At 47.0% G+C, this 21,166-nt stretch overlaps 2 protein-coding genes across 4 annotated transcripts; one reads left to right on the forward strand and one right to left on the reverse strand.

The window, feature by feature from the left end:
* Window positions 1–1,547: 1,547 nt before the first annotated feature.
* Window positions 1,548–12,137, forward strand: LOC310882666 (homeobox protein NANOG-like). 2 transcript variants are annotated; one of them, XM_083801710.1, is made up of 4 exons: window positions 1,548–1,885; window positions 4,366–4,640; window positions 5,675–5,764; window positions 6,238–12,137. In XM_083801710.1, the coding sequence occupies exons 1-4, from the start codon at window positions 1,705–1,707 to the stop codon at window positions 6,514–6,516; spliced, it is 825 nt and encodes a 274-aa protein (XP_083657836.1). In that variant the 5' UTR covers window positions 1,548–1,704; the 3' UTR covers window positions 6,517–12,137. The 2 variants fall into 2 exon arrangements, with proteins under 2 accessions (XP_083657836.1, XP_083657835.1); XM_083801709.1 differs by having other exon boundaries at window positions 1,551–1,885; window positions 6,233–12,137.
* Window positions 11,431–16,207, reverse strand: LOC310882660 (homeobox protein NANOG). 2 transcript variants are annotated; one of them, XM_083801691.1, is made up of 5 exons: window positions 16,069–16,207; window positions 14,905–15,020; window positions 14,461–14,729; window positions 13,641–13,730; window positions 11,431–13,193 (listed from the first exon to the last, which is right to left on the reverse strand). In XM_083801691.1, the coding sequence occupies exons 2-5, from the start codon at window positions 14,984–14,986 to the stop codon at window positions 12,777–12,779; spliced, it is 858 nt and encodes a 285-aa protein (XP_083657817.1). In that variant the 5' UTR covers window positions 14,987–15,020; window positions 16,069–16,207; the 3' UTR covers window positions 11,431–12,776. The 2 variants fall into 2 exon arrangements, with proteins under 2 accessions (XP_083657817.1, XP_083657816.1); XM_083801690.1 differs by having other exon boundaries at window positions 14,905–15,156; window positions 16,069–16,181.
* Window positions 16,208–21,166: the final 4,959 nt, after the last annotated feature.

Raw genomic sequence — 21,166 nt, forward strand, 5'->3', positions numbered from 1 at the left:
ATATTCAGTGATGTAGCAAGTGTGTTGAATGATCTGTCCATGACGTTTCACAAGCAGCTGCTTTGATTTTTAAGCTCACTCATAGGCCAGTCCTGCAGAAACTTTTAGCTTCCCATTCAGGGAAGAATGCTCTTCAGCTACCCCTGCTGTACAGACACGGGAGCTGGGATAGTAATCTGTAAAGGGACATAGAGCAGTGGCAGAAATACTGGTAGAAGTGATGCTTTATATCCCTTTAAACTGATCTAACTCTCATTTACTGCGGTTTTGCTCATCCCTGTTTGTCTGTCTCTTCTCCCTGCTGATACTTGAACACTGTCACAGCAAGCAGGTTCCCCTCTCTGGCCTGTTGGGCAGGTACTGGGTGCTAGCACAGGCTCAGGAAGAAGGCAGCAACAAACATCTGTGGAGCAACAAAGTGTTAAGGGGAATAGGGTTTAAATCATTTTACACTGCTGTGGAACTGCACCCTCAGCTCTGAGCTGAAGCCGGGCGTACACATGTCCTTATGCCAAAGCAGGGCTGATTCCAGCAAGAAATATTTGAATTAGCCCTGGAATTTCTGTCTGTGCATTGAGAAATACAGACATTAGCTAAAGAATTCCAATGTAGCTTGAGATGGAAATAGTCAAATCTTCCTAAGTTTAGGTAGACCAAAACCTGTGGAGGGTGAAGGACTGGATCAAGCCCATAGAGCAGAGCAGCCCACTATCCCATTGCTGTGTCCTGTGGCTCACTCAATTACCTCTAGTTACTTAATGAACAGCTTTGCAGGTGCCTGTCTTCCTTGGATCAGCCGCGTGTCAGCAAACTGCTAACACTGCCTTAGAGAACCCACTTCATCCTCTTTACTTCAACCAGTCTGGGACAGCCTGACAAAGGCCACAGAGAAGACTATGCAAATAAAAGGATATGCCTTTGAAGGGCCATGGGGGAGCAAATGTGTTAGCTGTGGACCTCACCTGTATTAAACCTTCCTTTATCTCCATATAATTGTGAAAAATTCTCTTCTGATTGTCCCCCTGAGACTCCTACACTGAAAGTCTGGCAAGTACTGCCAGGTCAGGAGGGAGTGTGGGTGTGGGTGTCTTGGAGGGATGCCAGTGTGGCACGAGCCCCAAAGCAAAGGTCTCAGACACCCCCCTCCCCACACACACACATAAACTGTAATCTGGGCTTGGGTTTGCACTGCAGACCAGCACCAGATCTACCTTCCATCCACTCCTTTGCGGTGGAGATGGAGTTTGTTCTTCCAACGTAGTGAGCAGCTCTCTTCCACAGGACATCCGTCCTCTTGGCATTATTTTGTGATAGGATGGTTTAAGCTGAGCCCAAAGAATCAAACAGGAGGGGGTTTTCTGGGGCTCTGGATCACAGACCTGCTCAGGTGTGACTGAGGGACCTGCAGAATGGGAAGAATTCATAGGGGACATATTTTAGCCCTGATGCCATGTGTGCCCCCTCCTCCCCCTCCCTCTGCCTTGTTCTGTCCCCACCCCACCAATCAGCCCTCTTTAGCATGACAAAGGGCCTCGAGAAGCCGACGACGATAGATATTGCGGTCCCAGGCAGGGGATAGTGAGCTATAAAGGCATCTGCCTGTCTATACTTCGGGGCTACGGCAGCTTGCCGGTGACACCTGCCCCCTAAGTGGAGGTGGCATCTATTGGGAGGCAGGGGAACCACCCCTCCACCTGCCCCCCCATGTGTGCTCAGCTGGCTCTGCCCCCCTACCAGGCTTACCCCGGCGGGTCCGGCATGGGGTACCTGGAGTTGTGCTGGAGCTCGGCAGGGGAGGCAGGACATGTCCCCGCCTCGGCTGGGCCAGCGGCAGCGGCCGGTGTCAGTCCGTCTCCGGAGGCAGGAGAGCACAGGCAGGCAACAGGTAAGACGCTTCTGTCAGGATACCTGTGGCCCCACTTCAGCCACTTGCTTAACCACTTTGAGCAGATTTTTTTTTTCTCTCTCCTTGCCTTGGATTTCTTATACGTGAGCTGGGCAAAAAGCCGTGTGGCAGGTGAGAAGGATGGCCTTTGGCTGTCACTTCACCTTTACGCAGTGTTATTTCATTGGTGTCTGTGAACTGGTTTCCTAAACCTCACCAGGGACTCCAGGTACAGGCAGTTCTGTGCTCCGGGCTAAGACAGTGCAAAGGCATGGTTTCGTGTTAGTTTGTGCCTATCAGGGAAGGAATATCTGGGCCTCTTTTTAGACAAATGCTGTCATGTGCTTTGGAGTAACACATCCCAAAGGTAGCTGTGCTAAGGGAGTCCCCTGGCCTCTTACAAAATCCTTGTGCCCTTCATGTGCTCATTAAGCTTGTTCTTTGCCAAGTCACGGTCTGAATCACTGTGCCAGGAAATCTGGTCCCTTCACACCAAATGTTGTTCCTCTCCATTTCTTTCAGTTTGTCATTTTCCTCTCTCTATTCCCCTCACCTTCCTGTGCTCTTGTCTCTTTAGCTCTCCCTCTCTGAAAAAAGTTCCAGGCTCGCTCCACCTCAGTGGCATTTTCTATTCTTTCTGTTCCTTTCCCACCCTGGTGAGTGGCAACAGAATAGCTGATAAAAGTCTGATAAAATCAGATCTTCACCCAGCCCCACTGTATGGTCAACAGGGTAACACTCTTGCAATGGGTGAGAGGGAAGAGAGGAGCGAGTTTTCAGAGTGCCTGTTTCGAGCTGTCAGATGCCACGGAGAGCTACAGCCTTGGGCAGAGGTTCTAGTGGCTACTTGGGTTCAAACACTCTCCTTCACTCTCCTTTCTTTCTTCAGAGAGAGCCCAGGTCTGGAAGCAAAGGCCTACATAAGCCAAGGGCTTGTGGAAGTTGTGCCTGTCTTAAGTTTTTGTGTTTGTGTCTGTTCCACAGCTGTTTGTGGAATGGCAGGCCCTGGGAGGACAGCTTGTGTCTCTGTCAGGAGAGCAAGAAGGGAAAAGATACCACAGACACGGCCCTCCCTTCTGGAGCCCAGAAAATTTTTAGTGTTGCTTAGTAACCCCTCAGCTTAGGCCAAGGAGCCCATTCCTCGGGAGGGTATCAGCGGTTTGGGTTGGATGTGTGCTCAGGAGGATGAGGAGGATGTCTCAATGGGATCCGAAGTTACAGCTCTCAAGATGGCTAGGAAGGAGACCGGGAGCTACTGGGGTCAGTAGACAGAGGCTGCGTACTGAAAACTGCACTGCAAATTCACTGCAGCTCCTCTCTCCAGAAATGTCAGTAGGAAGAGAGGGTATGTGGTATGCAGAAGGGTTTGTAGAGGAGTTGCTGGAGGAAGGCAAAATGGACAGACTTATCCTTGCAGGTATGGGAAGGGGGAAGACTGGCATCACAGCCAGTCAGGATTGTCTCGAGAAGATCTCAGCCTGTCACAGGCCTCAGCAACCAGGCACCTGACAGAAAGATGCTGGGGGTAATCTCTCTTGTTAACATTTTCCTATTCAGGCAGCCTGAATGAATTTGCATCTTGGAAGCTTTTGTCTAGAAAAGTGGCCCGGCTTGTTTAGGAAGTTTTTCCTTTAGATCTTTATCTTAGCTTTGTCCTTCAGCAGAGACCCCCTTAGGACTTTTAACAGGACAAATGGGAAGGGGCTTAGACAGCTTCCTCTGCACTTTTGAATTTTGTCCCCAATGTCTCCAATACAGGGTTTCTGAGTCTTCTCCCCTGTCTCACACACCCACTTTTCCTTTCTCCTACCCCATCTCCGTGTCAAATCTCTCTCCTTCGTTCTTGACATAGGGCTCCCTACCAAATATCTTCATCTGTACATTTGTTTCCAGCACTGAGACAGTCTGTCAGTGGGAGCCACTGGAGTGATATGATATCCAAGGTCTGGCTCTGATACTCTCCACCTGTAACCCCCCCTTGCAGTAAGCATTGCCTGTTCTGCCCGAACATACACCTTGGGAACGGAGATTTCTTTGCCTATGAAGTGCCTTGAGATTCCTGGGCAGACAGTTTTGGGGAGGCCAGTTACCAACCCAAATCTCTATCTACAGTCGTGACTAGACTTCTTTAAACCCACCTGAATCTGAGAAATTACTGGGGCCTTTTGAAGGAGGATAATTACACTGTGAGCCAATGTGCAGCATTCTTTCTTCCGTGCTCCGGCTTTTTCACCTGATGAAAGGGAACCATGGACATCCTGGAAGTCTGGGCTGGAAAACTGTTCACTGTCAGTAGGCTTGTCTGGTCTCACAGATCCATGAAGGTAGAAGTGTGACACAGGCCTCTGCTTGAAGAAGGCCTCTTTCAGGTGGACAAGGAGTAGTGATCTCATGCCATAACACGTAGGGAATGTGCTCATACCCATTCAGCTGTACATTATGTCTTATATAACTTCTGCCATTGTCTTTTTTATTTCTAGAAGTTTCCCCGCCTTCTTCCAGTTCTGGTAATTTCAGCCAGTTCATGCCAGACTCAGCCACCAGTCCACATTCAGCATCCTCATCCCCACAGCCTACTGCTAGGTCTCAGAAAGGCAGAGATGATGTCATGGGGACAGTCAAGAAAGGCAAGAGCCGCACAGCCTTCTCCCAGGAGCAGCTGCAAACCCTGCACCAGCGGTTCCAGGCCCAGAAGTACCTCAGCCCCCACCAGATCCGGGAGCTGGCAGTGGCCCTGGGGCTCACCTACCAGCAGGTGAACACAGAGGCTTTGACCCATGGTCTGTCTGTTACACAGTGGCTGAATAGTCACATAAAGCAGTGGCAGGATGGAAAAGCAAGTCGCCAGCAGAGGGCAGAGGCAAAGGTGCTACATACCGGTCACTGCCCTGCCTAGTTGTCCCCAGATACATGAAGCACTTCTGGGGGACAGGAGAGTCAGTGGCATCTGACCTGGGCCTCCCCAGTGAGGGGTCACTTAAGGGGACTCTTGCCAACACTTGCAGTAGAATTACAAATGCAGTTATCAATACGCTGTTTGCTACAAACAAACCATGTAATCATATAATTACATGAAGTTACAACTCCAAAATCTGCCTGGAATTTGGATATCAGAACTAGGCACAATGGCCTGGATGTCCCTGGATGCCCTGTGACTAAAATATTTATATATGCACTGTGTATGCACACACAGGCACCCACATACCGAACTGGTTCTGTCAGGGACAGGGCTGGTGGGACAGTCTGCTATTTCCTTCAATCAACATCCTTGCAATGGCTGCTCTCAGAGCCCAGACACAGCCCTGGGGAAAAATGGTCTGGAATTCACCCTAGCTAGGAGCTTTGAATTCCAGAAACTACAGGATACAAGAAGCAAGTGTTTCACTTTGCTCACAAGTATACACTGGTTTCCTGCAGAAACTGTGTTTCAGAATTTTTCCTGCAGTGCAGGGGGCTTACGGAGACCAGGGTGGGTCTAATTTGCAGCAGTCATTGCTGTCTGTGGCTGCAGAGTTTGTATGTCACAACTGTAACTGTCAGGGGGCTATAATGCTGCCCCCTCCACCCCCTCCCCACATGCAGATGCACTAGCCACCTGCTGAGGCTGCTAGACGGACATCTCCCTTAGCAATAACCCCAGGGAACACTTAAAGGGCTTTGTCCGCTGCTCCCCATATATCTATGCCATCTGACCAGTCTCCCCTGATTCTTTGTTGCTTGTAAATCTGATAACAGTCACTACTCCCTCTTCTCTGCTGATATTTTCTCTGCTCTTCCTTCCCCATCTAGGTGAAGACTTGGTTCCAGAACAGGAGGATGAAGCTGAAAAGGTGCCAGAAGCATATCCTGTGGACTGCTCGGGCTCAGTGCCTCACACAAGTAAGAACACGTGGACAATGTAACCGTATAGGTACCGGTACAGCATACCATGCCTTCTGATTTGTTCAGCACAGAGGCACAGACTTGGCATGACTCTCCAACGTTCTGTTGGTATCCTGGCAATGGGCTGACTATGCAACTTACATGCTTCCAGAGAATGATTGTATTCCTTAAATATTGCATATTAAATATTGCATTTGACTGTGTATCCATTCCTGAACTATGGATGTGGATATGGTTCTTCTTGCCCTGCCATCCCACTGCTGCTGATCAAGAAACAATGTGAAATGTGAAGGGACAGAAGTCCCTCTAGTGGAAGGTATCTGTGCCCATGGCAGGGGGGTTGGAACTAGATGATTTTTAAGATTCCTTCCAACCCAAAGCATTCTATGATTCTGTGATTCTGTGTCAGGTGTGTGGACACCAGTGTAAGATGTTGTGTTTTGATTCACTGTCTTTCCTTTTCAGAACAGCTTCCAACCAAGTACTTACCTGGATGTGCACCCCAAATTCCACCAGGGCTACCCGATCAATGCAGCCAGCAACATCCAAACAATGCCTTCTCCCTGCCAGCACTACGGAGCAGGGCAGAATGCTTACACGATTGTGACCAGCGAGGATGGAGGAGTCTTTGGCAAAGGCGGGGGCACCTGCAGCGTCCAGCAGACAGTGGGCTTCATTGCCCAGCACAAAGTAGACTTTTATCACAGCTGTCCTGGCAGTGTGGAATATCCGGGCACGAAGACAGGTGATGGCTATAACTTTCACCACTCAGCCCCCATGGGGGCATCATTCCCAACCACTGCTGGCTACCATCTCTATCATTCCTAAGCATTGTGCATGTGGGGAACTTGGGCACCTTGCAAGCAAATCTTATTCTCATCTCTTCCTTCATTATTCATGTAATCTCCAACTCAGGGGCATCATGTAACTAGAACCAATTTTGGCATCCAAATGTTTGCCTGCAGGCATGCCCAGACACACAGGTGCTAGCACATAAGTGTACATACAGCCCTTCGTTCATATGCCTTTACACATACACATGCACACACCCTTCTTTATTGGCAAATATAGCCAAATTCCCTTACCTGATATGCCCAAGGTCTGGCTGACTAGACTGTCTCCTAGATCTTCCAAATTATGGACCTCAGAACCTTATCTCAGAGTAGGCAAAGATTCCTTTGGGGACCTCATGTACACACATCACTGTACAGCTGTATATACATAACACACAAAGACACGGGCTGTATGTAGAGGTGCTAGTCACACACTTTTCATTGACAGTGGATAAGCTGTTGTCACGCAACAGGCATCCATCTGATGGTTAGACCACCAGTTCTGTAGGTTAGCCACAAGTCACAGAAGTGAAGAAATGTATAATGAAGGGAGATTTGACAGGTTGCTTGCAGAGGGGGTATTGAGATGATCTTATAAGCATCAAAATGACAAATAAGCTCATTCTTCTATCTTTCCTTATCTCCTCTTGAGAAAAAATAAAAGTGCGTTTAATTGGCAAATAAAATACTTTTTCAGGTGGATTATGTGTTTTTCTGCATTTTTTTTTCTCATTATATCCAGGCAGTGAAACCCAGATGCAGAATAAATAGCCATAGCAACCATATTCTATTGTTATTACTGATTTGAATCTGAAACTACAAACAGATATTTTTCCTTTTTTATCAGTGGATCAGCTTCATAGCTCTTGGCAAGACCAGATATCTAGAGTCAAAGGGCCAGAATGGTAACCCCCACCTACTTTAAAAATCTTCCCTACCCAGCAATATTTCATAATGGGACCAGACTAAGACGCTGTGGTACCATCATTTCTAACTTTAATACCACATAGATATCAAAGTATCTAAAAACGGATGTATGTATCAAAGTATGTTTAATAGCAGGGTCCTACTTCCCTGAGTCAAAGGTTTTCTCTCAGACTCTGATGAAAATGACTTTATCTTAATGTGAAATAGCTGTCACGGTTAAGAAAATAAGTATAAGATGAAAGTACTTGTTGTCTGACACTGGAATAATATGTGTGGCCATCTGCTGTTTTGCTTTTCTATGCCTCACGGTTGTTTGTTCCTACCCCCATTCCGTCATGTAGCCACTCTCTGACCCTTTGAGTTGTACAGCTACACTGTTTATAGGGCTGTACTGTAAACTGGATGAATTGGGAAAAATAGGGCCTTCTGGAAGATCGATTTTGACTCAGATCATTTCATTTCATTTCATTTTGAAGCACAGTCCCACACCCCACATCTGTCCTGCTCCCACCAATTGCTTATGCTCGAGAAAGACTTGTTCTTTCAACCACTACACCATCAGAAGGGTGGGGATCAATTGGGTCTGCTTAACTGAAAACCAGCATTAAGATGCTGGTTAACATCTCAGGGCACAGTACAATAACATCAATTATCAGCTCCTTTGCAGCTAGCCCGATGGTACTAACATGAATATGATCTGGAACCTTTCCATACCATCCTAATAAACGCAGTTGTAGGTGAAAAAGTTGAGTCTTTCCTCATTATCTAGCAATGGTTCACTTTTGGTTTGGTTCTAGCAATGGTTCACTCACCTGCATCTTAGTGCTCACCCCAGGCAGCAGGGCCAGTGTTGTGATATTTAAAAGATTTAGTGATTCAGATACAGCCCAGCTGCTAGAGACGTGCCCTGTGCATGAGCAGCAGAACTTCCATTAAACATGAGAAATTAATTCTAGTCTTTTTTTTATGAAAGAAATCCACAGGTATGACACAAGAGTGCTCTTCAAAACCCTGGAGGCATAAAGGTAACATGGCCCTTACAAGAAAGGAAAAGCTTTTATGGCCCTTACAAGAAAGGAAAAGCTTTTAAGTCCAGTGCCATGATTTTGGGTCCTTTGTGCCTCTTGACGTGCCCAGTATTGGTTAAGATGCTTTTGGCTACTTATGATGGGCCAAGCAAGAGATGTGGGCCAATGCTTTACTGAAAATTTCCAAAGTTATGGTAGCTCAGCATTTGAGTCATGCAGGGCAGTTGGATGACTAAATATAACACTTACTAATGCCTGTAGGGAAGAACCTATTAAAGGTCACACATTTTATCTGCGCTGCAGAGATAACCAGGGCTGTGAGCCCTTGCTCATGGGCCACTCAGAAGAAATATGTAGCTTGTAAAACATAGCTGCAGGCCACATTGACAGAGAGAGCAAGGAATGAGGTTGCTTGCACCACACTACCTACTTGGTATTTTGCCTATAGGACAGCTAAGGCTGGGACCAAGTAAATTAGGAGATAAAACCTAGCCTACACAGCTTGCACTAGATTTAGTTTGTTCAGTTTGGATGGGGTTCAACAAACTGGAGCATTGGCACTACAGAGATACTGAAAGTGCAGCTTACTCCCAGATGCTGTAATACATATCAAACTTCACAAGGAGGTGAAGATGCCAGCAGCCAGATATTTGTTGTTAGATGTCCTGCAGAAACAGGTGAGATTGTTCTCAACACTCCATGTGAGCTTACAGCTTGATCCTAGTAAGATTTGCTGGCAAGCAAATCATGTTTGCAGAAGTCACGTTTAAACAGCACAGCCACAAGAAGCTGCGGCAGCGCTAGCAGAGATGTAATGCATCCCACAAAGATAAGGCTTTTTTTGATATGCACTTACTTCCTTTGAAGAGCTACTATAAACCTGTTAGGAAATACCAGTCTCGAGGGATTAGTTATATCTCCACTACTTTTGGTAGTAGTGCTGCAATTACCTGTGCAGCTGTTTCACAAGTTGGGGTAACTCAAGCATGTCAAGGTAACAGACCTCCAGCAGCATGAAAAGACCAAGTCCAGTGTCATTCCACAGCTACCCGATCCTGGGTCCTTCCCAGCCCACATTCCAGAATTCCAACAGCCACTTTGCATCTTCCCTCTAGCTCTGCAACTACATGCACTTGCCAAACCTGCACGCAGCCTGGGGGGTGAGCAACCAAGGGAAGAACGTACCCATGAAGGAACATTCCATTTCTGCAGAACAATTCCATGGTAAATGCAGTAACAAAACCACAGCATGCAGAGCAACCAGCCCCAGAGCTATTTAAGCAATAGGTGTGCTGAGAACAATCTCACCTATTTCTGCAGGACATCTACTAGCGATTATTTGTCTACTAGCACCCTCACCTCCTTACCCTTGGGGCAGAAACATGGAGGAAAAACATACTAAAACACTACAGGTAATTTGTAGCAAGCATCTGCTGTTATCTTTCTACAAAGACTTGTGTATCTTGTATATTTCTTAGACCTTAGGTTTGCACCTTAAAAAATAAAGATGAAATACATGGTAGCTAGGACTTCTATAGATGCATGGTTCAGGTCTGCTTTTTCAAGCAATGCTATCATTGAAATTCACACTGTTACCAGAGCAGTGTCCAGAGTTCATCTTAAACATGCTAGAAAACAAGACTCAAGTCAGAATTGGAAGGATCTGTTGTGTAATACAGGGAGTGGTATAAGCCTGCCATTTCTCCTTGCTGGCCAGATTTGCCTTTTTCTGCTGTTGAAGGTCAGCAGCTCATACACATACAACTCAGCCTTTATTTCCCTACAGCCTCAGACATCCAATCCCTCACCTTCCTGCACATATTCTACTTTATGCCCTGGAAGCAGAGATTTACAGCACTGCAAAAGGAAATTACACATGCTTTGGCACCCATACAAACAAGCGGGTTCTACGCAGCCAAGGACCTGTGGCAGTCTGAGCAGTCAGCTGCCATTTTACCCTCCTGTGCTCAGTGGAAATACATATTGAACTACCCTTCAGGCAGATGAAAAGCATCGGTGGTATATTGTAAATTAAGGAGCCTGGAATTGAACCCAAACAGACCGCTTTTGCTAGTTTAAACTATGGCCATTAACAGGAGTTTGCCTATCCTAATACAGCAGTAACATAAGGGTTTGAAGACAGACCAGTGCTTTTTTCCCCCCTTAGCACTACTGTCCATGGAAGCTTGCATACCTCAGCCACAGATGGTTTTGCACATGTTTGAGCTAATAGTCATGTAGGAAAAGTAATGCTCAACAGCCAGCTGAAACTCACTGAGCAGGAAGAGGGTCAATGAGCCTCTAAACTGCCAGCTGCTAACACTGCTCCAGTGCAAGAGCCCCATGTGTACCAGCTCCCAGTTGCTAAGGAGCAAGAAATAGTCTTGAGGCAAAGAGGGGAAGGAAGCAAGTTTTGTTTCAGTGCTGGAGGCAGGATTCAGTTACTTCTATAAAAAAAATATTAGTTTGGTATGCATAAGGTTTGGACAGGAATCCCCAGAGGGCTGCAGTCTGAATAAGGAAATACTTCTAGACCATACCTGGAGCAGCAGAAGCAGGCAGATATCAAGTCTCCAAATGCATTTTCTAACTCCCAACTGAACTGAGTATCCCTCATACCTAAAGTTACTCTTAATCATTGCTAGCAACCCAGTTGCCTACTCCTGGAATCCCCCTTGCACTAGGCAACACACCTGCTTATTGAAGTCAAGGCTGATGACTCCTGTGACCTATTCCCTTTAAGCAGCTGCTGGTTCCTACTTCTTCTGGGAGAAACAACAGGATTTTTCCCTCCTTTCCTCAGTGCTTCCAGAGGAAAGGAACCACCATTCCCTTAAAATGCTGTTCTGGTGAAAGATGCAAGCTGGCAACACTGTTTAGGCATTAAAATAAAGTCATTTATTTTCAATTCAAACAAGTTTATAAAAACATTAAGCAGATGCAAAGTAATAAAAGACAACATGCATATACCATAAGAACATGCTCAAGATCACTGCAAGAAAATACACTTAGTAAAATGAAACTGGAACACAACAAATATTCATCTCCTTTGCAGTGAGTTTAGCTATGACACACAATCCTCATGCATACGCTAAAACACAGGATTGCAGTAAAAAATGTGCATTAGTGACAAAAAATACCAAAAGTTATTTATGCTTTTACAATTTACTCTTGCCAGCTCATTTTGTATTCTTGGGCAGTGGCAGACAGGCTTCTACAATTCTACCACCTAGCATGCCTTTAAGTAGCTGGCCATCTCTACCCCTGAGAAAACTGCCATGGTATTGTCACTGTGTTCATGAAGTGCTAGTGAACCATGACATACAGGTAAGTAAACTGTTCTTACCACCTCAAACAGAAATAGCACTTTCGGATACCCTCTGCTGCGATATTCAGGTTGGGACAAACCAACAGTATCTCAGCAGAAAGATTAAGGAAGGCAAGATCTAAACTGCATAGGAACAGTCCCAGAGATCCATTGTGAATGATTTGACAGGCACAAAGAAGTTAGCAGCTCTGGAAACTATGGAGGAAATTTCCATTTCAACTATGGGAAATATTCTTCTCCACTTTTCTTTCTTTTACTCCTCCTCTCAATTGCCCTAATGTACACAGGAAGGTACCAGGCAAGGAATAGACAGGTGCTGACCTCTCCAGGAGGAGGAAAGGAAAAGTAACTTTGGATCAAAGCCATCTGAAATCAGATGATCTTTTAGCTTTTCAGTGATGAGAGGAGCCAGATGAACTTATGAGCTGTCTGAGGTATCAAAAAAACGAAGGCAAGACAGCAAGATAGATGCTGGGTTACAGTGGGTATTTCTTGCAGAAGTGCAAGAAGAGTCTTCTCCAGCAAAATCCTGCTGCAAAACACAGGGCAAGGATCAGAGAATCACTGACTAAAGAGGCAGCAGAGTAGGTCTTGGACAGTAAACATTAACCTTCACCATCTCCACTGCTCCTGGCTGTAGCATTGCACGTTCCCCTCCATGAATGCAGTTTTGTCCATCTACACACGAAACACCCTTAGCCAAGGGTTAACTATGCACAGACAAATTCTTTTAAACAGAAAAGAAGCCAAACACAGCAGGGTGCTAAGCCCCACCAGGAGTAAAAGCAGGAATTGAGGAGGGGCAAAAGAAAGGAATAAAAACTGGATCTCTGAGTCAAGACCCTAGAAACCCCATGACAGAAAACAGGAAGAGGGAAAAAAAACACTTTAGTCTAAGACTCATAACCACTCTGGGTCCCCAGGGTATGCCAAGGGGCCTGGTACTGATGCCGTACAGGAGAGCTTGAGAACTGTGTGATACTATCAGAGGTACTCTGGAAGCTGTAGTTGTCTTCTGACTGCAGGCCATCATAATCCACATTGGTAGGGTAGCCATGATAGAAGTTCATCTGCTGAGTTAATAAACCCATGGCTTGCTGGGTGTTGCAGCTTGTCCCACCTTTTCCGAAGAACCCTTCGTCCTCCACAGCCATGAATGGGTACAGGCTCTGCCCATTCCCATAAGTCTGGCCACTGCTGTAATTTTGGTGCACGTTGGTCACAGCCTGAAGGTTTCTGTTGGCACCAACGGGGAATCCCTGGTGAAACGTGGGGGTCATATCCAGGTATGAAGCTTGATGAAACCCATTCTAGGAGAGACAGAGACAGCTGTTCAGTAGTTAAGAGCAGGCACACCAACTGTGCCCATTGTTCTAGATGTGTCCTCCTTTCCACCCTTTCCAAAATCGGTTATTTTCAGTCCACATCATCCTCACTATAGATATATAATAGCGGAGATCATAAGATCTAAAGTTAGAAATCCCCAAACCAACATGTCTGGGAACGCCATGCTGGGAATAAAAACAGCATGAGTAGGCCTTGGTGGCCCTCTCCGGCCAATTCTTAACCTGGAAATAAGTGGATAAAGTTATGTCAGTTGCCAGGGCAGGCTTAGAATAGATGCTGCTGTAAAACCTGTAAACCTGTGCTGTAAAGATGAGAAATACAACTGTCTTAGACATGATGCACTTTTCAACACAGAACAGAGGATCCCTGACTGGTGGAAATAAAGCACAGGGAAGGGGCGATTCTCTCACCTGCGGCAGATACATCCCTTTTTCCACCCACTGACTCTCCTTCTGGCAACGTTTAAACTTCATCCGTTGGTTCTGAAACCATGTTTTCACCTAGAAGTGAAGAGGACATTGAATTTCTGATGTTCTTTCTTATTTGAATCTCAGTACGTATCCTAAAGATGTGTTAGTTTCTACAATAGTTTCTGCTTGGGTCCTAATACAGTGCATAGTTTCAGCAGCTAACTTTATGCATCAGTAGATGCAAAACTGAGACTAGCACACTTACCGCTCAGGTCAGCATGGGATCTTTCATGCTCAACATACCAAAAACCCTTCCTGAAAGACAGGCCAGACAAGACAACTGCCGAAACATTGCTTGTACAGCAGCAGCAGCACCTCACTGCTGTGACAAGATCAGTGCTGATTCAGTAATGACTCACGGCCTCAGTCACACGTGAGTAGATAGCAAGGAAAAGACCACCTCTTAAAGACTGAGGGTGCCACTCCGTATAAGAAGAGCGGTGCCAAGTATCTGTGTTTTCATATTGCAACATACATTCATACAGAGCAGTAACCTGACTAAATGGCACTGCCCTCTGCTTCCGAACACCTGCACACAGTGGGTGGATAGTGCAGGAACTAAGAGGAAGACTGAGTCATAAGTTTTCACACCCTCTACTCTCTCATATAAGCAATCAGATAAGTAAGATAATTAAAAACACTCCTCTGGGGATCTAAGAGGAAAAAAAAAAAAGAAAACCAACAAAACAACAATTGGTTGCGCTAGCAAGATCACTCCACAACGGGGGTGCAACTTAGCTGCTCAGAGCAAGATGTTCACCTGCTTGTAGGTGAGCCCCAGGGCCACTGCCAGCTCCCGGATCTGGTGGGGGCTGAGGTACTTCTGGGCCTGGAACCGCTGGTGCAGGGTTTGCAGCTGCTCCTGGGAGAAGGCTGTGCGGCTCTTGGCCTTCTTCGCTCCGCCCTCACCTTTCTCCTTGGCCTTCTGGAAACTGGGATGGGGAGACGGGCGCTCCGCGGTGGGGCTGGTGGCAGAGTCCGGGGTGTACTGGACGAGCGTCCCAGAGCTGGAGGAAGCTGGAGAGGCATCTGGGGAGGAAAGAAGCAGTGAGCAGTCGCGCTTAAAATTCGACCTCCACCTTCCCGAAAGGGTCACGGATGCCGGGGAGCGAGGGGTGCCCTGCCGGGACGCGGAGGCCTTGCCCGGCCCCCGCCCGAAGCAGGCAGCCCCCGGCGGACCCCGGGGCCGCCCCCCCGGCCGTACCTGGGTGACTGGGCGTCCTCTGCTCGGCGGGCAGGGAGAGCAGGTCCGCCGCCGGGGCCTCCTCGGCGGCCGCGCCGTCCATGCTGCCGGCGGAGGGCCAGCAGTAGTGGCCGTACCTGAGGGCGCCGGCGTGGGGCGGGTAAGGCGGCATGGCCAGGTGGGCGCTCATGGCCGGGCCGGCACCCCCAGCGCGCAGATACCCCATTAGGCGGGGCCGGGGGGTGCTTTATGTCCTCCCCAGGCCGGCCTCGGCTGGAAGGGACGGTCACGGCCATTGTCATGTTAAAAGCCGGTTGATTGCGGGGGAGTGGCTCTGGGGGCGCTGAGGGACGGGGGCAGCGCAGCCCTCCCTGCGGGGACCCTGCGCCCACCTTCGGGGCCCGACGGCCCGGTCGGGCAGGGCAGGGCAGGCGCCCCCGCCCCCACGTTTCACACTCCTTCTCCCCACCTACGCCTCCCCAGCGGCCCCCACCCGAGCGGGAAGAATGGAGGGGAGGCCGGAGCCTCCCCCGGGGCACGTTCGCGTCTGCATTGCAGATCGCAGCCATCGCGGCCGGCAGATAAGCACTCCGCCCCCCCGCCGGTCAATGCGGGCTGGGGGCAGGGGAGGGGGCGACTCTCCTGAGCGCCCACCCTGTACTGCGGGGAAGGGGGCCCGAGGAAAGATGAACCGCTCCCCAGCTCTTCCAGCTGCTGACCCAAGGCTGGGGCAGGCCGGCCCGTCTTGCAGGGACACAGATGTGGTACTTCTCAAGCTGCTTTCCTCAGCCATTTGCCATTTTTTTTTTCCTAGCTTTTTAAAGAAGTCAGAGCTTATAAAAAAGTTTGGTTTTACTACACACCAGGAAAAGATGGGAATTATGGAGCTGAGGGCTGTACACCTATAAAAGAGTCTTATAGGTCTTAAACACTTAAAGCCAAGGCCTACAGTCTGCTCAGGGAAACTAAGCTACTTCCTCCTTCCTACCCCAACAACAACAAACACCACCCCACAAATAAACTATTATCACTTCCTTTAGGGAAATCAAAAGTTTATCGGGATGATCTCATTGCCCAGGAACTATAAAAACCTGGAAAACCTCCAGGGAGAGGTAGAAGTGAAGGCACATGACGCATCAAATTCCCCATCTTGCCCAGTGAAAGAAACAGGACACAGGCACCTACCTGTACCCAAAGGAAGGGGGAATAGTTGCTAGGCTAGTACACTGTTAATAATCTTCTAGAGATAATAGAAATGGGCCTCCTTTCCTTCCATATATCTCCTCCACCCCAGCTGAGTCATCATGAGAAACGAGCCCCAGGTGTTACTCTAAGCCCACTTTCTCTTGCGCTACTGGGCAGCTGCTGGGAATTGCTGGGGCTGATGAGCTTACCTTGAGGAGCTCACAGTGGGGTGCCTTTGCAGAGCTGCTCACCTGGAGGAGGCCTTGTTGGGCCCATTTTTTGATAACCTCCTAATTAATTGTAATTTAATGGACAGGATTTGGGTAGAGAGATGATTGGGAATACAGGGAAAAGTGACTATAATTGGGTAAGAGGAATAAAATACAGTCAGTTTCTTACCCTGAAGCAAGCAGTGCAAGCTCTGGGATCTTTGCTGCTCTTGGGCTCTTGCCCTGTTCTTGCAGCTCTAGGCTGTGGGTTTCATGGAGGTTGCTTGCTTATTGCCATGGGCAATAATCAGCCAATGCATGCACAGAAAGGGTTTCTCTGTCAGACATGAAGAATTGTCGTGCAATGGTATATTATGGAAGTGATAGCCACTGGTCTGCATGGTCCCTGTGCTAACAGGGCTTCCCCGGAGATATGTGTGCTACCTGCAAGGTAGTGTTTGACTTCATTGCAACAGCCCATTGCAAAGACAGAGAAAAGCACAGGATTCTGTGGTCAAGGGAGCTGTATTTGCAAGCCAAATCACTTGTTTGATTGTCTCTTGGCAATGACAGTTTGAGGAGCTCCATGTTTGCCTCTACAGTGCACATCAAGCGGAATTATAAACACTATTCTGGTATTTATTGACAAGGACACCTGGCTGGAGACAATGGTGCCCAACGCTGAGAGGTTCCAGGAAGCACTCTTGGCCATCTCACAGGCTGCAGACTGAGTCAAGAGAAGTGACACAGCTTGTCTAGGAACACCCACAGCAGAAGGACTAACGTTTTACGGATGGAGTAACACTACCTCCACCATCAGATCCCATCTTCCCTTGGTGTGTGTGTGTTGCGAAATGCAGCTGAACTGCTCACGGTTTGCAATTTTTTGGTGTTGAGCTGTTTCTCTCCCAGAGACAGACCTGCTTTGTAGTCTGCATAGAACTAATTTGATTCACCCATCCTTTTCCATTTGTCTTTGTTCATCTTTTGATTTTCTCATCTCCTTTGTCTTCCATTCCCCCCCTTTTTTTATGCTTGAACTACCCAATTTATTTTCTGTTCCATATGTCCCCCTCTAGTGACATCAGTTTGCTCTTTCCCCTAACCATACCTCTTATCAGATTATCAGACATATCTTTTGAAATGTCTTTGTGGGAGAAATTAAGCTTGTGTGAGTGTATAAAATTATACCATCTAAAGACAGTTTTTTTTTTTTTAATGAAAAGAAATCCAGTTGTTTTCCCCCAAATAAATTGTATACATAAAAATGCCTTGGGAAGGTAAATCTGTAAGTCTCACAAGCACATAGGATGTTATAGGAAGCAAGATGTAGATGTTTGAGAAGCTGCCAAAGGTTTGGGACATTTGCCATGTGACAACATCAGCCTGCAAATTGGATATACTACCCATGAATATGTAGAGTTGACGTGTATTTAAAAAATACCTGTTGAGAATGACTCCTAGAACATAAGCATGTTTCCACTCATGTTTCTTTTTGTTGCTGTTTTCAGCTGGAACAGCAACATGATACAGATCTGGTTTAGTCCTATTCTTCCCAACAGGGTGAAGTAGCAGCAGCAATTCGTTTTTAAGCTGAAAGTTGTGACCCCCTCCCTCTTCATCCTGTGGCCGCTGCCCACTTTGGCAGTCCTCAATTTATTATGTGCCAAATATGGAGCTTTTGTCAAGTAAGCGTAAGTTGCTTTATTATGCATGTGGAAGTGAATGTAGCCAGTCACTGGGCTGAAGCATGTCCTAATGAGCCTTTTCCATAGTCCTTCCAGAGTAGAGATAGAACCTCAGGTCTAAAAGCAGTCTTGGCCTCTTGGCCTAAGCACACGTGAGACAGGACCATGGCTGGAAGATGTTTTCATCCTGCCAGTTCCCCTTTGAGGGATCCCCTGTTAGTGTCAGTGCAATCTCTGCCTTCAGAGGGCTGGAGCTCAAGCTCGCACCGAAGTGATACAAACATATATGGGAGCTGGGGAAGCAGCAGCTGACTGGTAGTGTATATCCAGCTCTGGATCTTATACCACTGGATCAGAAATGCCATGATTTCCTACCTCAGAGCACTGCTAAGCTCATTTTCACCAGCAGGTTAATGTTATACTGGTAGAGGTAGTCTCAAATTTTATATAGGATAGGTACTCTTCTGTCCTCCTGTTGCTAGCTTAAACGTGGGACAGTTGTGTTTTGGTGAATACTGTGAAGTGTCACTGAGAGTTCCTGTATTGTTCTGCTCACATTCTTGGTGTTCAGCAAGCTGGCAGTGGTAACGGGACCACGGCCTGAGCCCTGTTCCTCCTCAGATTTCTCTGGGTGCCATCATCCCCAGTCAGGCATGTGCTTGGTAGGGGGAGGCAGGTAGAAATCCCTCCCTTGTATTCTGCTGAGCTTGTCTGGCTTTCCTTGCGAGCAGGCACCTATGACATTTTTTTACATTGAACTCTCCTCAAGTTAAACTTTGGAAAAATAATCCTGCCCTGCAGCCCTCGGTACTCACCGAGCCCTTGGCTCCAGACAGCCTGCCCCCCCGTGGCTTGCTCACAGCTCACAGTCTGGGCTCAAGATGCCGCGTTTGTGGAAGGGAAGGCAGCCAAGAAAGAATAACAAAAATTAGACCCTCATTCATATTACAATACGGTTTTCCTTTCTCTTGGCTCTTTAGGGGAGCAGGTCAAGAAAAGGACAAAGCTTCTCCTTTGCATTGGCAACCCAGTCTCTCAAGCACCTGAGAATTACTGGATGATGTGGCCCTTTGTTAGCTGTGGAGAGGCAGGCTGGGACAGAGGAGCCACGGCATAAAACCAACTGACTCCCTGCACGGGCAGGAAAACCTGAGTTTCAAAATCAGGCGGTAAGAAGGCTAGTGTGCCAACCCAGATTTCTAAGGTATGATGGGCCTATTCCTTCTTTACCGGCCCTTTCTTGTGCCCATGCCTGCCGTGCACACGATGTTGAAACTGTGTAGTTGTAAGTACTTGTTTCAGGAAGCATTCCCTATCGGTGCCTATAAACTGGAATATAGAATAGTCTGCCCAATGGAAGAAGAACTGAGAGCCCCACAGCTTGGAGCCAGGGTTGCACAGTCCTGGGGAATGTGAAGAGACTGTTGGGCAAAAACCTTCCAAAGGGGCTCTCTGATCAAATTCACACCTCTTCCTTTTAGTGATAGTGCAGTTGTTCTTATAGGCTCAGTTAGATGTCCTCTTATTAAAAACAAATGGCATAGAGATCACTGTCTTCATATGCTTGCTTTCTTTGAGTTTCTGCCGTTTCCACCACTAGAGGGGAATACCAAGTCCTGTGTTTTTCATCGTACAAAGGCCCTATGTAATTTCAAAATGAGTCACCTCCCAAAGGATGCTCCATACCACGCAGTTTGCATTTTTTCCCCCAAACACACTCCACTTTGAAATGAAACAGAAGCTTTTCTCCCTGAGGTTTCTTTACTCTTCTTCCCCTTTCTGATAGGAACAATTTCAAACAACCTACTCAGTGGGGAGTCTCCAAAAATCCATAGCTAGTGGGAGCCTACAGTCAGCAGGACACTGAAATGTTAGATAGATCACATGTGTTGAAGGCTCTCTTGAGTTCCCTGTGTATTGTGGCACCTGTTTTCTTCCACATCTTTCACCTGAGGCTGATCCCATGTTTTTCACAATTGTTAAGGTATATCAGAACAGAACTAATGAGGATCATGTGCCAAGTGGATGACTGCAATTATACATGCAGGCCATAAATGGACACACAGCCTGTGAGTAATTTTGTGTTCCTAATACATCTCATGAACCACACTCTTCTAGTTAGCACATACTTCTCAAGTGTGTCACTGTGCCCATTCTGCGGCATCTAGATTTTTTAAGCTCCAGAAAGTCCCCAGAAGAGCAGATCACCTATGAGACGAGTGTCTGATTACAATTAATGTTGGGATGACTGAAAAGGGTGCTGCTCTTTCAAATCTATCACAGGTTGCGACAGGGACTCCCCCATTACCTGACCCTTACCCCCACCAGTCCACCCTCTGCTTTCCTCCAAGACTGGCTGTTGCACATGCATTCATGAGTGATTAGCAAGTGTTAGAGCCTGAGGCTCCCTGGCTGGCACCCACTCTACATCTGAATGGTAACCCGTGAAACCCAGTGCTGTGGAACGGGATCTGCAAGTGGATTTTGTCTGGGACTGACGGAAGAAAGAGATTTATCTGCTTTTGTTTAACAATATTTAGGTGGCCGACGTGACTGAGATGGAAAGAAAAAGAGACAAAGAAAAGAACAGTGAGAGGCAGTAGCTTTTTTTTCTTTTTTTTTTCTTTCTTTTCTTTTTTTTCTTTCTTTTCTTTTTTTTTCTTTCTTTTTTTTTTTTTTTTTTCCACTGGATGTCATTTGTCTAGGAATTGAATCCAGTGGAGGTTGGAGGCTGCGGAGCAGGGCATAGTATTGACATCAGCTAGTGGTATAAAAGTAAAAAGTATTTGTTGTTCATTTCCTTCCGATTGTCTAGGGAGAAATAGCTCGCACCAGGCAGCGAAAGCACATCTTTGTGGACAGCAAAGAAATAATCACAGAGACTGCATTATTGACTGGGTCTCTTCCCTGTCTATAAGATCAGGAAAAGCCACAAAATTGTGGCAAAAGACCCGCAAACGCTCAGACTGAGCTGTGACAATATAATAATGCTTCCCTGGCACAATTTAGCCATGAAGTAGGAGGAGGAGCAGCCGTGACTGTTGGGAACAACATCTTACAAAAAATTCCAGTTCTAACCTCAGTTGTGTACTGCATGCAAACTGGGGATAAGACAGGCCTGGGAACACCTTCTCTTAACCCCACTCATGACTGAATTGATTCACTATAGTTGAAAACAATCTATTAATAGTGTTAAAGCAC

Source organism: Anser anser (assembly GCF_964211835.1).
Source record: "Anser anser genome assembly, chromosome: 1".
NCBI lineage: Eukaryota > Metazoa > Chordata > Aves > Anseriformes > Anatidae > Anser > Anser anser.

Bases quoted from the DNA above. Each gene is read 5' to 3' on its own strand.
- LOC310882660 (XM_083801690.1), bottom strand. From the start codon at position 15,109: ATGGGGTATCTGCGCGCTGGGGGTGCCGGCCCGGCCATGAGCGCCCAC. The intron at 14,730-14,904 runs GTACGGCCGGGG...TTTCCTCCCCAG, and splicing joins GAGGACGCCCAGTCACCCAG to ATGCCTCTCCAGCTTCCTCC. The intron at 13,731-14,460 runs GTGAACATCTTG...CTTCACTTCTAG, and splicing joins TGGGGCTCACCTACAAGCAG to GTGAAAACATGGTTTCAGAA.
- LOC310882666 (XM_083801709.1), top strand. From the start codon at position 1,705: ATGTGTGCTCAGCTGGCTCTGCCCCCCTACCAGGCTTACCCCGGCGGG. The intron at 1,886-4,365 runs GTAAGACGCTTC...TTTTATTTCTAG, and splicing joins AGAGCACAGGCAGGCAACAG to AAGTTTCCCCGCCTTCTTCC. The intron at 4,641-5,674 runs GTGAACACAGAG...TTCCCCATCTAG, and splicing joins TGGGGCTCACCTACCAGCAG to GTGAAGACTTGGTTCCAGAA.